General features: G+C 41.1%; 1 protein-coding gene across 1 annotated transcript in view; it reads right to left on the reverse strand.

Moving 5' to 3' along the window:
• The window catches only part of arrdc1b (arrestin domain containing 1b), an 81,128-nt gene that overhangs the window by 36,232 nt on the left and 28,229 nt on the right, over positions 1 to 16,667 (reverse strand). The window contains exon 2 of the mRNA XM_063073970.1: positions 14,316 to 14,426. Within this exon, the coding sequence (XP_062930040.1) occupies positions 14,316 to 14,426 (111 nt within the window). The remainder of the gene's footprint in view (positions 1 to 14,315; positions 14,427 to 16,667) is intronic.

Raw genomic sequence — 16,667 nt, forward strand, 5'->3', positions numbered from 1 at the left:
GGGATGAATATTTTTTCAGCCTCAATTCTGTTTCTTAATTTTTAGTAATTTGTTGACAGGTTTTGGAATTCTTCTTTTGATTTGACACGATGCATAATGATTTGTAGATTAGCTTCGAAATATCTTACTTCGATATAATATAAATTTAGAAAATGAGATAGCAAAATGTGAAAATAGTACTCTTTCAAGGCACTGTAAATAAAAAACTACATTTGCTCAACAGCCTCAGTTGTAATGACAAATTGTCAAGACTTAAGCAAATAAACACCACTAAGACAACACTCAGCATCTTACAGAACTGTGAACCTGAATACCCCAATAAAGCAGCTTTAGCAAAAACTGCCCATTAAAGTTTGCATGGAAACCCATGAAGAAAAATAAGTATTGCTCATTCCACTTTAAACATATGCCAAAAATATCACCTGTTAAAACAGTTCAAGATTCAAGACTGCATAATGTCATTTCCAGTACACAAGTGTAAAGAAGAACAAAATAATTGTTACTCTGGATCCAATGCACCACAATTTGGGTATAATTTAGAACAAGTTCTCCAAACCTCAGACCAATGACCTCAAGGCTATTGCATTTATAACTTTAAAGTGTTTGTGTGGGTTTAAGAGGGTTATAGACTGATACCTTTCTGGCTGGACACAAGGCACTGACAGCAGACTCAATATGCAGTGACACTCCAATAATCTACTTGGTCTCATTAGTTCAGCATCTGGCTCACATGTAATATTTCCTCCACTCCCTGGAAGCTCGGCTCCCTTACATTCTTTAAACTTCCTGGTTCACTGGAAAAAAGTTACAACGCTGAGTAATATCCAAAAAAGTGACCTTAAAGCACAGTGGGGTTTTAATAATATCCAATATATGGAAAATATGCAAGTCTATAAGACCATAAGACATAGGAGCAGAAGTAGGCCACCTGACCCAGAGTGTGATCTGCCAATCCTTCATGGCTGATTATCCATCTCAACCCCATTCTCCTGTCTTCCCATAACCTCTGATGCCCTGACTAACCAAGAACCTATCAACCTCTGCTTTAAGTCTACTCAATGACTTTCCTCCACACCTGTCCATGGCAATGAATTCCACAGATTCACCACCCTTTGGCTAAAGAAATTCCTCCTCACCTGTTCTAAGTGGACTTCCCACTTTTCAGAGGCTGTCTCCTCTGGTCCTAGATTCCCCCAATATCCTCTCCACATCCACTCTGCCTAAACCTTTCAATATTCAATAGGTTTCAATGAGAATAAGTCTAGCCCCAAAGTACTCTGTATGCAGCATTATTGGAGTTTTACTTGTGGCTGTTCCAGATACAAATGGAAAACACAATTATATAGACAGAGGCAATTTACATAGGTGAGCTATAAACCGAGCATTTACTGACAGGTATATAACTTGAGCAAAACTATCAGAATTAGGTTTATTATCACCGGCATGTGTTGCGAAATTTGTTAACTTAGCAGCAGCTAAGATTTCAAAATAGTTAATTGCTTCAAAAATCTCAGGGGCTATTCTGATGAACTCCCTCAGCAAGTGTTATCAGAACCTTTTAGAAGTGTTGTTGCTGAACACAGCTGGTCATTCTATAAACAAAATACAATATGTGGAAAGCAACCCTCTGTTTAACAGATAATTCACAAACTTACTTATGTGGATCATAGTCACAGAACAATAGAGCACAGGCCCATAAACCCACCACCTGCATGCTGAACTCTTGTGCTCATGCCCTTTAACATCTCATAATGACTGTGCTGCTTTAAAAATTATTCCAAGGTCATCGGTTTCCATAACGTAAATTTGGTGAATTAAAAGGGAAACAGTAGTTCAAGTTTAATTTGCAAAATACGTAAGGAATTCATTATTTTCAAATACAACGATATTACAATTTTTAAAATATCCAACAAACTGAAGGTGAATCAGTTCTCACTGGAGGATGAAACTGTATTACATTGCTAGCCGTGCAGATTTCAAAAACATCACACAGAAGGTTCACCAGAAAAAAAAATCTGGACAAATTCCAATTTCAGGATAACAATTAATTAGCTTCCTCATTAAAACATTTATTTACAAAACATAAGAGATAATTATCCCCTTGAGATCTGATACTGAAGGTAAACAATTACAATTAAAACAGATTTGCAGACAAGAACACCAGTACTTTCAAATTTGTTTGTCAATCCTAATTGCAGAACATGACACCCGGAATTCCTGTTTGTTATTGTGCATCAGTACTCTACAATTAAAATCAGATATTACAAGTGCCAAGTTTGATAAACAGTTTCATTCTCCTGCATTCTAAGTAGAGTCAGCGTTAAACAGTACAGAAACATGTCAACCAAGGTGCTGAGCTGGTCCCTTTCCCCTGCATTTGACCCCTCTCTCATAAACCCGTCCAAATGCTTCTTACACATTTTAATTGTATCTGCCGCTACCACCTCATTCCATTAACCAGTACCTCAATGTGGAAAAGCTTACCCCTCGGATCCTATTTGGAGCTTTCCTCTCTCACAAACCTACGTCGTCTAATTTTAGACTCCCCTAACCTGGGAAAAATATGTGACCATTTTCCTTATTTATGATTTTATAAGACCATCGCTCACTTCAGCAAAACAGTCCCAGCCTTTATTGTCCCTCCTTATGTGAAACCCTCCAATCCTAGAAACTTCTCTGTGAATCTTCTTTGCACCCTTTCTAACTTAATTAATTCCTAAAGCATGGCAACTGTATGCAATATTCCAAGTGAGATCTCACTAATACCCTGAACAACTGTAACACGATGTCTTAACCTCTGTATTCAATATCCCAATGGGTAGTCAAAACTGCCCAGCACATCACCGGCACCAGTCTACCTGCCATCAAGGATATATATACACAGAAAGTGACAGTAACATCATGGAAGATCCACCCACATACCTTGCTCAGGGACTGTTTGTCTCACTCCCATCAGGGGAGGAGGCTACATACTATTCAACACCAAGGCTACCAGACCAAAAATAGTTACTTTCCCCAAGCAGTAAGATTGATCAACATCTCCACCTATTAACTCCACCGCTACTTTTCTATTTCACATCAGTGACTTTATATACAGCCTAGCATCACCTTAGGGACATACAATAAAAGTATACAAGCTATCTTATGTATTTATATTTATTGCATTTTTTTAAAAAATTGTGTTCTTTATCTTTAGTGGTTTTTTTTGGGCTGCATCGGATCCGAAGCAACAATTATTTCATTCTCCTTACAATTGTGTACTGGAAATGATATTAAACCACCTTGAATCTTGACCAATAAAAACAAGTTTGTCATACACCTTCAACATCCTTTCTACCTGTGTTGCCACTTTCTGTTATAAATCCCCACAGAACACTGAAATTCAATGCGTATGTATTGCCCTGATTTAATTTCCGAAACATCACTTAGCACGAGTCCAATCTGCCACTCCTTTACCACTTTCCCAGTTAATCTAGACCATTTTCTCAGCAGCCTAATCAAATTTGGAGCGAGAGAGGAGACAACTCACAGGTCTGAGCGAGATTCTAAAAAGGAGCATTTACAGGCTTTTGCCATTTTTCCAGTGGCCCAATTGGGAGCAAAAGAGGAGACAACTCACAGTTCTGTGAATGAGATTTAAAAAGGAGCATCTGTGGCCTTTTGGCATTTTCTGGCAACCAAATTAAAGAACGATTCATTGGCAAGTGCAAGTAAAAACAAGGTAGGGACAAGGGGAGAGGCTATTGTGAGTGGACCAGTTTTAGAATGGAGAGACTTCGGTTCATCAGGCTTTAGCAAGAACATGCTTGGGCAAGGTATAAATCTGGTAAAGTTCTTCTTTTTCATTCTTTGTCTGTTAGTACATAGTTAGAGCAGTAAGAGTGACTCCAGGGGCTGTGTTGTGTTTTTTGAGCGAGTTGTGGGAGTTCTGGGAGAACTCCAGCCATCCAGATAACAGCATTTATACCAGGTGCACCAAGCTGCAGCTCCTGAGATACCATGTTAAAGAACAGGAGTGCAGGTCAATGACCTTTGGTTCACACAGGAAACCAAGGTGATGGATTGGAGCTACAGGGAGGTAGTCACTTCTAAGTTTCAGGAGGAAGGTACCTAGGTGACTGTCAGGAGAGGGAAAGGAAATAGGCAGATAGTGCAGAGTACCCCTGTGGATGTTCCCCTCAATAATAAGTATATAACTTTGGATACTGTTGGAAGGGGGAAGAAACAACCTACCAGGGGGAGGCCACCGTGTCTTGGTCGCTGGCACTAGTTTGGCAAAGGGAAGGCGGAGAAGAGAACTGAAGCAGAGATAAGGATGAGACAAGGGATTCCATAGTTAGAGTAGATAGGAGATTCTGTTGACAATATAGAGACATACCAATGTTATGTTGCCTTCCAGGTGCCAGGATCATGGATCTGAGATCGATTCCACCACAGTCTAAAGGGGGAGAGTGAACAGCCAAGAGTCCTGGTACATATTGGCATCAATGACATATTCAGGAAAAAGGAGGAGGTCCTGAAAAAAGAACTTAGGGAGCAAGATACAAAGCTGAAAAGCAGAACCTCTAGTGTAGTAATCTCTGGAATGCTGCCTGTGCCACTGAAGGCAAGAATAGGATGATTTGGCAGATGTATGCATGGTGAGGAACTGGTTCAGGGGACAGAACTTTAGATTTATGGATCACTGGGATCGCTTCTGCCAAAGGTATGAGCTGTACAAAAGGGATTGTTTACACCTGAAACTGAGGGGGACCAATATCCTTGTAGGCATGTTTGCTGAGAATTGTTAGGGAGAGTTTAAGCTAATTTGGCAGGGGGATGGAAACCAGAGTGATAGGGCTGAGTATGGGGCAGCTGGTATACAAACAGAGGCACTGTGTAACAAGACCATCAGGAAGGACTGGCAGATGTTAGGGCAAAACTGCAGTCAGTGGAATGAGTTGCAGTAAAACGGGGACAACATTGAAAGGATGACGAATGCAGGACTGAAGGCGTTATATTTGAATGCATGCAATATACCGAATAAGGTAGATGAATTTGTAGTGCAGTTAGAGATTGGCAGGTATGACATGGTGGGCATCACTGAGTCACAGCTGAAATACAATTATAGTTGGGAGCTTAACATCAAAGGATACACATTGTATCGAAAGGACAGACGGGTAGGCAGAGGAAGTGCTCTGGCTCTGTTGGTTAAAAAATGAAATCAAATCCATAGAAACAGGTGGCACAAGATCAGAAGATTTAGAATAGTTGTGGATAGTTACAGAACTGCAAAAGTAAAAAGACCCCACTGGGAGCTTTTCACAGGACTCTATCAGTAGCCAGGATGTGGGCTACGAGTTACAAGGGGGGAAGAAAGCGAATGTCAAAATGGCAATGTTACGATAGTCATGGGGTTTGGGGGGGGGGGGTGATCCAATATGCAAGTAGATTGGGAAAATCAGATTGGTTCTGATTTTGGATCCCAAGAGAGAATTTGATCCCAAAACAGATGTTTTTATGGAGCAGCTTGTGGTTGAGTCCGCTAGGAGGATGGCTGTCGAGGGACGTCAAAACCAACTTAAAAACAAGACAGGGCATTTAAGGGAGCAAAAGTTAGTGGGAAGTTAGAGTAATAGGAACTGTTTAAAAGTAACAGAAGGCAAGCTAGCCAATAATATCAATGAGGATAGCAAAGGTTTTTTCAGATATATAGAGTAAAAGAGAGGCAAGAGTAGGTATCGGACCACTGGAAAATGATGCCGGAATGTAGTAATGGGGGGGGGGGGGAGACAAGAAATGGTGGATGAACTGAATAAGTATCGCGCATTAGTCTTCACTGTGGAAGAAAGTAGAAGTATGCTGGAAATTCAAGAGTGTCAGGGGGCAGAAGTGAGTATAGTTGCTATTACTATGGTGAAGATGCTTGGGAAGCTGAAAGGTCTGATAAGTCACCTGGACAAGACGGACTACGCCTCAGGGTTCTGAAAGGGGTAGCTGAAGAGATTGTGTAAGCATTAGAAATTTTCCAAGAATCACTAGATTCAGACATGGCTCCAGGAGGACAGGAAAATTACTAATGTCACTCCAGTCTTCAAGAAGGGAGAGAGTTATAAGAAAGGAAATTATAGGCCAATTAGTTTGAACTCACTGGTTGGGAAGACATTAGAGTCGAATATGAAGCATGAGGTTTCAGGATACTTGGGGAGGCAAGTGATAAAGTAGGCCAAAGTCAGCATTGCTTCCCTTAATGGGAAATCTTGCCTGACAAATCCTTCAAACCTGTTGGAATTCTTTGAGGAAATAAGAACCAGGATAGACGAAGGAGAATCGGTGTACGTTATATACTTGCATTTTCAGAAGGCCTATTATAGGACAGATACTAGTACGAAAAGAGCATTGGCTCTTTGGCAGGAAGCAAAGAATGAGAATGAAGGGATCCTTTCCTGGTTGGCTGCCAGTGGCTGCCAGCGACTGCTGGTGTTCTGCAGGAGTCTGTGTTGGGACCGCTTCTTTTTAGATTATATGTCAATGATCTGGTTGACGGAATTGATGGCTTTGTGGCCAAGCTTGCAGACAATATGAAGATAGGTGGAGGGGCAGGTAGTGTTGCAAAAGCAGAAAGAATTAGATTAGGAGAATGGACAAAGTAGTAGCAGATGGAATATAGTGTTGGGATTGGTTAGAAACAACCCATCATGCAGAAAGTCATGCTGACTATTCCTAATCAGTCCAGGTCTATCCAAATACTCACAGAATAGCTTCCAATAGCTTCCCAATGGCCGATAGTTTCTGGTTTATTCTTAGAGCCTTTCTTAAACAGAGAAACATTAGCTATCCTCCAGTTCTCCAGTACCTCATCTGTCACTAAGGATGATTTAAATATCCCTTGCAATTTCTGCACTTTCCTCCCACAGAGCCCAAGGGAACACCTTGTCAAGCCCTGGGATTCATCCACCCTATTTTGCCTCAAGACAGCAAACTCCAACTCCTCTGAAATCTGTACAAGTTCCATGACCTCACTGCTGCTTTGCCTCACTATATACTTTGCCTACTTTTATATAGTCTGTGTCCATCTCCTGCCAAAATACAGATGCAAAAAAAAAACCCATTCAAGATCTTGCCCATCTCTTTTGGCACAGATTACCATTCTGATATTCCAGATGAACAATTTTGACTATTGCAATCCTTTTGCTCTTAACATATCTGCAGAATCCCTTAGGATTCTCCTTCACCTTTTAGCCCTCCTGATTTCTTTCTTGAATGTCCTATTGCATTTCTTATACTCCATAGCACCTCACTTGTTCTTACCTGCCTATACCTGCTATTTCTTCCTACCTACACCTTTGTCAAAAAACAGCCCGTCCCAATCCACACTTGCCAGATCCATTTTTCTGATAGTATCAAAATTGGCCTTTCTCCAATTTAGAATCTGAACCCGCAGACAAAACCTATCTTTTTCCATAATTACCCTGAAACTAATAGCATTACGATCACTCGATGTAAAGTGTTCCCCTGCACTAATTTCTGTCATCTGCCCTGTCTCATTCCCAAATAGGAGATCAAGTATTGCACACTCTCTCGTTGGGAATTCTATGTACAGATTAAGGAAGCTTTCATGAACACTTTTGACAAACTCTATCCCATCTACTCCTCTTACAGTGTGGAAGTCCTAGTAAATATATGGAAAGTTAAAATCACCTGCTATAACAATCTTGTTTCTTGCAACAGCCAGCAATCTCTCTACTAATTTGTCCGTCTAAATCCAGTGGACCATTGCATGGCCTATAATATAGCCCCTGTTCTGTGGTCATGCCTTTCTTAATCTTCAGTTCCACCCATAATGCCTCAGTAGACAAGTTCACCAGTCTGTCCTTTTTCTCTGACCAGTAACGCCATTCCTTCTGCCCTGTTGCATCGAAAATAGTGAAACCCCAGAATACTGAGCTGCCGGTCCTGCCCTTCCTGCAACCAAATCTCACCAATGGCTACACTATCATAATTCCAAGTTAATCCATATCCTCTTATCTGTCTTTCCTACGATACTCAGGACATTAGTGGCACCATGCTCAACCATTTGATTCCTGACTCCATCCAAGGTCTTAACTGTTTCCAAACCTCTTCCTTATCCGTTCTGGCACTCTGGTTCGCATCCCTCTAGAACTCTAGTTTAACCCCACACCCCCTCCCCATTCAGCACTATCAAAACTTCCTGCTAGCATATTAGTCCCCTTCCAGTTCAGGTTCAAACTGTCTCTTCTGTACAGGTCCCACTTCCGTTGTAAGAGTGCAATGATCCAAATATCCGATACTCTCCCTCCTACAGCAACTCCTTAGCCATGTGTTAAACTGTATAATCTTCCTATTTCTAACCTCACTAGCACGTGGCATGGGTAGCAATCCTGAGATCACAACCCTGGAGATCCTGTCCTTTAACTTAGCACCTAACTCCCTGAACTCACTTTGCAGAACCTCGTCACACTTCCTACCCATGTCAATGGTACCTACATGGACCACGATCTCTAGCTGTTCACCTTCCTACTTAAGAATACTGCAGTCTCAATCCGAGATATCCCGGACCCTGGCACCCAGGAGGCCACAAATCATCTAGGAGTCTTGTTCTTGCCCACAGAACCTCCTGTCCGCTGTCCTAACTAACAAATCACCTATCACCACAGTTCACCTCTTCTCTCCCCACCTTCCCTTCTGAGTCAGAGTCAGACTCAGATGCCTAGCATCTCTACTGTTCTAACTGAGCAAACAAAGAAGGAAGAACAATGAACTGTGGGGGAGAAAAAATAACTACCTACAGCTTTTATTCCTTCGCCCGCTCAAGCCTCCCCACACTGAAGCCTTGAAGAGCTAAAGCCTCCAAAACCCCACTCTAACTCTCTCCACTCCAAGACTGGCCGCTCTGCTTGCACCCGTCTTACTTTAATTTGTCCTTGCCAATCAATCCCAAGTCACTGATTTTTCTACTCAATCCACGAACCAGAGTGAGCTACGTCTTCTCAGGCTTCCCATCTCCGATTTGCTGTTGCTCGTTGTGTTTATTTTTGCCATGTTTACCCCATGAGCTCCATGCCAAAAAGGAATTTCATTCCACCCTGGTGTAAGTGACAAACAGCTCATTTAATCTGAATGGGAAGCTTCAAATCCCATTGCTGTCTGTAAGGAGTTTGTATGTTCTCCCCACAATTGTGTGTTTCTTCCAAGTGATCTGGTTTCCTCCCACATTCCAAAGACATTCAGATTTGTAGGTTAATTGGTCACACGGGTTTAACTGGGCACCATCCAGTACCTTAATTCACTTTCAGTTGACTCTATTGCAAGGGATGAGGCATGCAAATAGTGGATGGATCTCCAATCAAGTTGTAGATGTCTCAGCCAATCATGCCCCACAATGTTGGCCCTCCTTGATTTTACCACAGACAAGCCCAACGTGGGTTTAAAGGTGGTTGCATTTTTCACTGTTATCTTTTTCTGCAGGCTTCAATTGATCTTTGAAATCTTTGAAATGCTGTTTTGTGGAATGACTGAAACAAATGAAATTTAACTGATTTGTAATTCACCTCTGGTGTAAGCACAGTGCTCGTCTATTGAGCAACTGAACTCGTCTATCTTTCTAATGTAGCCAGCCATTACTGCTCTTTTTTTAAATGATTACTCAGTATTCACTGTTTATAAAGCTGCAAATCCTTTTTTCTGCTTTTTTAAAAAACTTGAATGTCTTCTCCCCTTCCAAAGAACACATACGATTTTTTTTACTCGGCTGTTCCTCGCTGCACTTTTTAAGAAGTCAAATATCTTGCAATGCTTCAACTGATACCTAGTCATCTTGGGCTCATCTAAAAAATCTCATCATCATTGTTAAGGTTTGTAACTCAAAAGTATAGAACTAATTCCAAGGAAAACAAAGCCAAAAAGGCTAGTCTAGCTTGTTTTTTTTTACTTTAAGCGAGGCATGCACATATCACATGGTAGTATCATGATGTATGCAATGAACATCTTTTCAACATAAAACCATAATGAATTACATAAATAATGCTCAATCAATATATTTACAACCTTACTCAAATATGGCTTAAATATTAAATACACAACATCCTTCAGAGGTGGAAGTGTACCATCCTTATGGTCTTGCTTATGTGACTCTAGTCCTCCTAATACGGTTCGTTCTTCAATACGTGATTGTTGAGCTCCCCTCCTCACCTTGTGGTGCATCAGAGGCAACCCTGCTGCCTCTTTAGCATTTGTCTGTTTTCTTACAAGGCCGAGTAGCTAGCTCGACGCTCAACCCAGCATGGATGGAAAGTGTGCAAGAGCCGGCTGGATTTGAACCTGGGAACACTCACTTCAAAGTCTGGTGTGAATGCCACTATACCACCCTTATCAGTAACCCTCAAGTGGCCCAGTAATCAACATTTCAAGAACAAATGCTGGACTCACCAGCAAAGCCTGGATGAAAAAATATGAACAAATTTAAAAAAAATAGAAAATCCATTTTCATAATCTATTTTTGCAAAAACACCAATTCTAAAACTTAATCCTGAGCAGAAATGAGATATGAAAGCAAAAGAATGGCATCAGTTCAAACATTCCTATATTGAAAATAAATCCTACAAGAGGAATTTCCAGATTTGGAAGAGATTATAGGTAATCATTAATAGGTAGCATTCATTGTTTATCTTAATTAATCATTATTCACAGAAATGGGGAAAATAACCTTATCCACATTTCCTTCATATATTTAAAAATACTCTTCTCAAAGTCCAAAGTTGCCTGGAAACGGTATTTTAATTGTAGACATTTAATTCAACGATTAAACTTTAAAAAGGCTATCAACCTCAACCTATACAAAATATTGTCCATTTGAAAACAAATCAAAATTAAGTTCATGACTTATTCCTTATTCTTTCACCTTTAACAAGATTTAACAAGATTGCTTTTAATTTTACTTCTACTTTCAAAGATACTGCCTGACCTAGAGTTTTCCAACACCTGCAATTAAAAAAAAAATAATTTATTTTTAATTGCTCAGGGACAGTATACCTGCTTGGGAATAGTTCACCCGAAGAGTGACTCATCTTCACAAAACAATGCACTAGTTTGAATACCTTGGCAATTGGTTAGAAATTAACGTAGTCCGAAGAAGAGCAATTGGAAACATACTTTAATGAGATGTTTCCTGTTAAGCTAAATTAATCATACCTGTTACTGTCAATTAATGCTACAACTTATGTGGGGTACCTCATTATCAGAGTGCTAACATTTTAAGCAATATTCATGATAAAAACTCTTCAAGGAATTCAACCCAAACCTAGGATTATGGATCTAAATTGCACAGTGCATGAAATGCTAGATCTTAATTATTATATCTAACTAAAAAACAATAAATCGGCATACATGAGAAAATCTGCAGATGCTGGAAATTCAAGCAACACACACAAAATGTTGCTGGAATGCAGCAGGCCAGGCAGCATCTATAGGAAGCAGTACAGTCGACGTTTCAGGCCGAGACCCTTCATCAGGACTACTGAAAGAAGAGATAGTAAGAGATTTGAAAGTGGGAGGGGGAGATCTGAAATGATAGGAGAAGACAGGAGGGGGCAGGAAGAAGCTAAAAGCTGGAAAGTTGATTGGCAAAAGGGATACAGAGTTGGAGAAGGGGGAGGATCATGGGACAGGAGGTCAACGGAAAAAGAAAGGGGGAGGGGAGCCCAGAGGAAGATGGAGAGCAGGCAAGGAATGATTGTGAGAGGGACAGAGAGAGAGGAAAAAATGTGGGGGAATAAAAATAAATACGGGATGGGGTAAGAAGGGGAGGAGGGACGTTAACAGAAGTTAGAGAAATCAATGTTCATGCCATCAGGTTGGAGGCGACCCAGACAGAATATAAGGTGTTGTTCCTCCAACCTAAGTGTAGCTTCATCTTGACAGTAGAGGAGGCCATGGATTGACATATCAGAATGGGAATGGGACATGGAATTAAAATGGGTGGCCACTGGGAGATCCTGCTTTCTCTGGCGGACAGAGCGTAGGTGTTCAGCGAAACGGTCTCCCAGTCTGTGTCAGGTCTCACCGATATATAGAAGGCCACACCGGGAGCACCAGACGCAGTATATCACACCAGTCGACTCACAGGTGAAGTGTCGCCTCACCTGGAAGGACTGTCTGGGGTCCAGAATGGTGGTAAGGGAGGAAGTGTAAGGGCATGTGTAGCACTTGTTCCGCTTACAATGATAAGTGCCGGGAGGGAGATCGGTGGGAAGGGATGGGGGGGAATCTGCATATATTCTTTCATTTACATTAATAGTGCTATTCTTAAGCTTCCCAATGATATTTACAAGTTCCTAAAAGATGTTCCTAGCTTCTCATTTCAAACATTGTGTCCTTTACATAATCCTCATTTGAAGGTCGGGACTCTGTTCATCCCTTCCCCATAAAGCATTATTCACTGGAATGCTGTTGAAGACACTGCAAGAATATGGTCTAGGAGGTTATAAGTAATAGTGGGTTACTAAATTCTTGCTTTATTATAACTACAATGGCGTCTTCAAATACTATTCACATATACAATTCTAAACACCCTCAGTAATCATAATGGAAAACACGTTTCTCAGTTAAAGAATTGGGATCTTGTTTGGGTATTCCAATCACAGATTAAAAAGTGAACCAGGGAGTTCATTGTTTTTATGCTTCAATATTATTCGAGCTCGCACTTGCTCGCTAAACCATGTGATCAAATGGTATTACGAATACAAATATGCAAAACAAAGAACGGTTACTACTATAAGGCTCTAAGGAAATGTAGTATGTTACCATTTTCAAATAATACATAGCTTTTAGAAAAAACAAGTTTTCGAGGTGTATGCAATTTTGTCATTCCAAAAATGATTTTGGTTTCGTTATCTTAACATTTCAGAATGCACAACTTTCAGTAACTAACTTTAAAAAACAAGTTTAACAGGATTTCCTGGATTCCAGTAAAAGGCAGTATATTTTCACAACCCAATTATACACCAAGAACCGATGAATCACCGTTGTATCCTCTCAATGGCAGGGAGTTCACCAGAAGCTAGTGACTATGAATACTACCATTAATGCCATCGACTGGTTAAGCACCTATAATGGTGCTCATCGTGTCTTGGAAATTTAAACCGAAATAATCAGAGTCAAGCAGAACAACAGAAACTACCAAAACTATTCAAGTCAAGCAAATTGTTAGTGTAGCAGGCTGACAACCATGTGACAAACTATTGTAGATCTGACATTTTAACTGTACAGTAACTTTAGTGTATATTACTTATGCATAAATAGGAAAAATAGGGCTGAATCATTTCTTGGAGACATAGGTTTCCTTCCTCCATTGCACATATGGTATTGCATCAGAATATGACTGATTACCTACAGAACAAATGACAATAGCCAGCAAGGTTCAGCTTACATTTTTCAAATGGTCTTGCCTTCATCTTCAAGTGTTATTCTTCAGTTTTGCATCCAATCAGATTGCTTATCTCTTAAGACAGATGTTAAATTACTTGCTCTAAGAAAAATTTGGCATTCGCAACTGAAAAACATTTTAATTTTACTGTTTTGTTTTATTTATCTTGTTTAAATTGGTATCAAAATACATCTGAAAAATACTAAGAATAGATGGCGCTGGTGAATCTCAGCAACTTATGGCTGGTGGCTAATGAAACAAACAATAAATACTTTGTGAATCACTCTTTCTCTGGTAAATGATCATTGCAAACAAGTCCCCTTGGACTTGGAGGCAATTTGATGAAGCGAGGCACCAAGAGCTAGGAAGGCCCAAGGTTCGATCAATTTAAGCACCGAGTGAATTGAAAAGGTCGGGTACATTCTGAATCGAGGCAGCGGGGTCCAGCGCCCAGAGTGGGAAACAACAGAACCCGATGTTCGATGCCAAATTGAAGAGGTCAGGGTGTTGGGGACCAAAGTGAGGGATGGGCCGATTCAGCTTGCTGCTTCACATTGTTTACTCGGCTCTGCACACAACTATGGGTCTCAAACCTTTTTTTTGCGGATTTTAGCTCAGAACACCATTTGCTTGCATTTATTATTTGCATTCTCTTCCTGTCTGCACATTGGGTGTTCGACGGCGTCTCTTTTAAAATAGGTTCCTTTGCTGTCTTCGTTTTGTGACTGTCTGTTAGGAGACGAATCTCAAGGTTGCATAAACTAGACATACTTCGATAATAATTGCACTTTGAACTTTGAATCTCTGAAACAAAACCATTCGTGAGCAACATCACAATGTAAAGTACCAAAGTCAAATAAACTATTGACTCAAGCATTTCAAATCAACTCACCTTTTTCAGCAACACTGAGTGTGCTGCTGAAGTACTGCTCCTCCACCTGCCATGTTGTATCATTTGCTTTGTTGGCAACCCCACAGGATCCAATGCAGTTTACTTTCAGAGCTACCAGAAAGGAAAATGGAAACAAGCAAAGAAAAAGTTAGAAGCCTAGTTTATTATTAAACTTGGGAATTAGCATGAGCAGGCATTGTGCACACAATTAAGTCATTGGTTACGCTTAGTTTTCTGTAAAGATTACAAGGCTGGGCCAAAAACACTCAGCTATATTTATACCGTACGCCAGCTGGCAAAGTAGGATTTAATAAATACCAGAAAACTGCAGTGGCCCCTTCCACTTTGTATTACACCTGTGCCAAATGTTCTTGGACATTCGATACAATTTTCTCACAGTTCCTTCTCTTCTTTATTTTAAATTAAACTCAAACCTGGGTGTTAGCAAAGAAATGAAGCTCATGCTTTAAGTTGCATAATTACACTGACATTAAAAGAATAGCTCCCACTTGTCACAAGTAATCTGAGTAAAAACTCATCAGCAACAGAGATTGTGCTTTATTTCTAGTTTTCAAAAATATTTTGCAATATAAAACTAACTAGTGAGCACTGAAAGAATTTAGCGAGCTAAACAGCATCTATGGTGGCAAAAAAGTGCAAGTCAACATTGAGTTGAGACCCTACATTAAATCGAGACCCTACATTAAATCTGAGAGGGAAGAGGAAAGATAGCAGGTGTACAGCGATAGAGACAGGTAGATCCAAAACATATCAAGAACAAGGGAAAATCTGCAGCTGCTGGAAATCCGAGTGACACACTCAAAATGTTGGAGGAATTCAGCAGACCAGGCAGCATCTACGCAAAAAAGTACTGTCGACGTTTCGGGTCAAAAACTTGTCTGTACTTTTCTCCCCCCCCCCATAGATGCTGTCTGGCCTGCTGAGTTCCTCCAGCATTGTGTGTGTGTGTGTGTGTTGCACATATATCAAGTGTTACGTACCCCGTAACTGGGTTGCCAAACCAGCAGAAATGGATCACTCAGTTGGAGTCTGGAGTACTAGAACTAAGAAAGTTTTATTAAAGAAACAAGCAACACAGTAATCGAAAGGATAATAAATGCAACAGTTCAGTGATGATAAACACACATGTGCACAGAATTAAGATAACAGCATCAATCAAGCTCTATCATTGTCTAGGGGTAAATGACCAAATTTCAAAATGACTCAAAGTTCAGTTCGCAGTAATCGTTGCCATGGCGATGGACAACGTGGGGGAAGAGACAGAGAGAACAGGAACAACTGATCATTCAGAACACTGCTTCACTCACAGACCAGCGAGATGGCTCACAAACAGCTTTTGGGCGGGTCCTTGGTGATGTCACCTGAGGTCACCGACTGTGACCCCTCCTCCAGATGCGGTCGATCCTCTGCAGTGAACCCGGCACCCAGGCAAGGGCGGACACACACCGGGTTCCCGCTGATCGTACCTTTCCACCCTGGTCGTTGTCTGGTACTTCTCACCCACTCGTGAGAGGCGCACCGCTTCCAGGGTCTCGTTACCTCGGGTGGCGTGTGTGTCCTGTCTTAGCGGACCTGTCCCTTTTTATCCCCCTGCTGGGGCATCGCCTGTCCATCACTTCAAACAGTTCAGGGTTCAAAGGGGGGAGCCGCTCCAGACAGCTCTCTCTCTCCCACGTCCCTTCATTACACATCTCCAGACGCTGCTCCATTGTTCCTTATCTCTCCTTCCCCTGAGGGCAGGTGGCAGACCAACTGCTGATGCCACTGATGCTAGCCCAGGCCAGCAAACATCTTAATTTTATGTGTATTCTCGTAACACTTCCCCCCTTTTAAGGATTTTTACCGGGAGGTAAAAATTACAAACATGACTACATTATTGGATACACACACAAATATGCATCTTTATCAGTTATTTGGCTAATACAGAGAATTTGAAGCTGTCAACACCTTGACAGACAGTCATCACATTTTCTGTTCCTTTTACACGTGTTATTAATAATCCCTTAGACCAGGCTCCAACTCAGCAAACTTCATAGTGGCCAAAAACACTGATGAATTGCGACCAATGTAACCTCTCATTTGGTTTTGTCCCGGACCACAATAACAAGGGTCGTCCCATTCCGACTCAATTTTCTCTCGCAAGGGCTTAGTAGGAGGGGGACGGGTATTGACCGCAGAGTTATTGCAAAACTTCCTGCAGTACCCCACCATCTCCAAGAGCCTTCTGAGGGCCCTCTTGTCTGTCGGGGTTGGGAGGTCAGCGATAGCCTGCACTGTAGCTTGCATCACTGCCAGCTGCCCCTGTGTCACCACAATTCCCAGGTAAGTGAC

The sequence above is a fragment of the Mobula hypostoma genome, chromosome 21, assembly GCF_963921235.1.
Source record: "Mobula hypostoma chromosome 21, sMobHyp1.1, whole genome shotgun sequence".
NCBI classification, from domain to species: Eukaryota; Metazoa; Chordata; class Chondrichthyes; order Myliobatiformes; family Myliobatidae; genus Mobula; species Mobula hypostoma.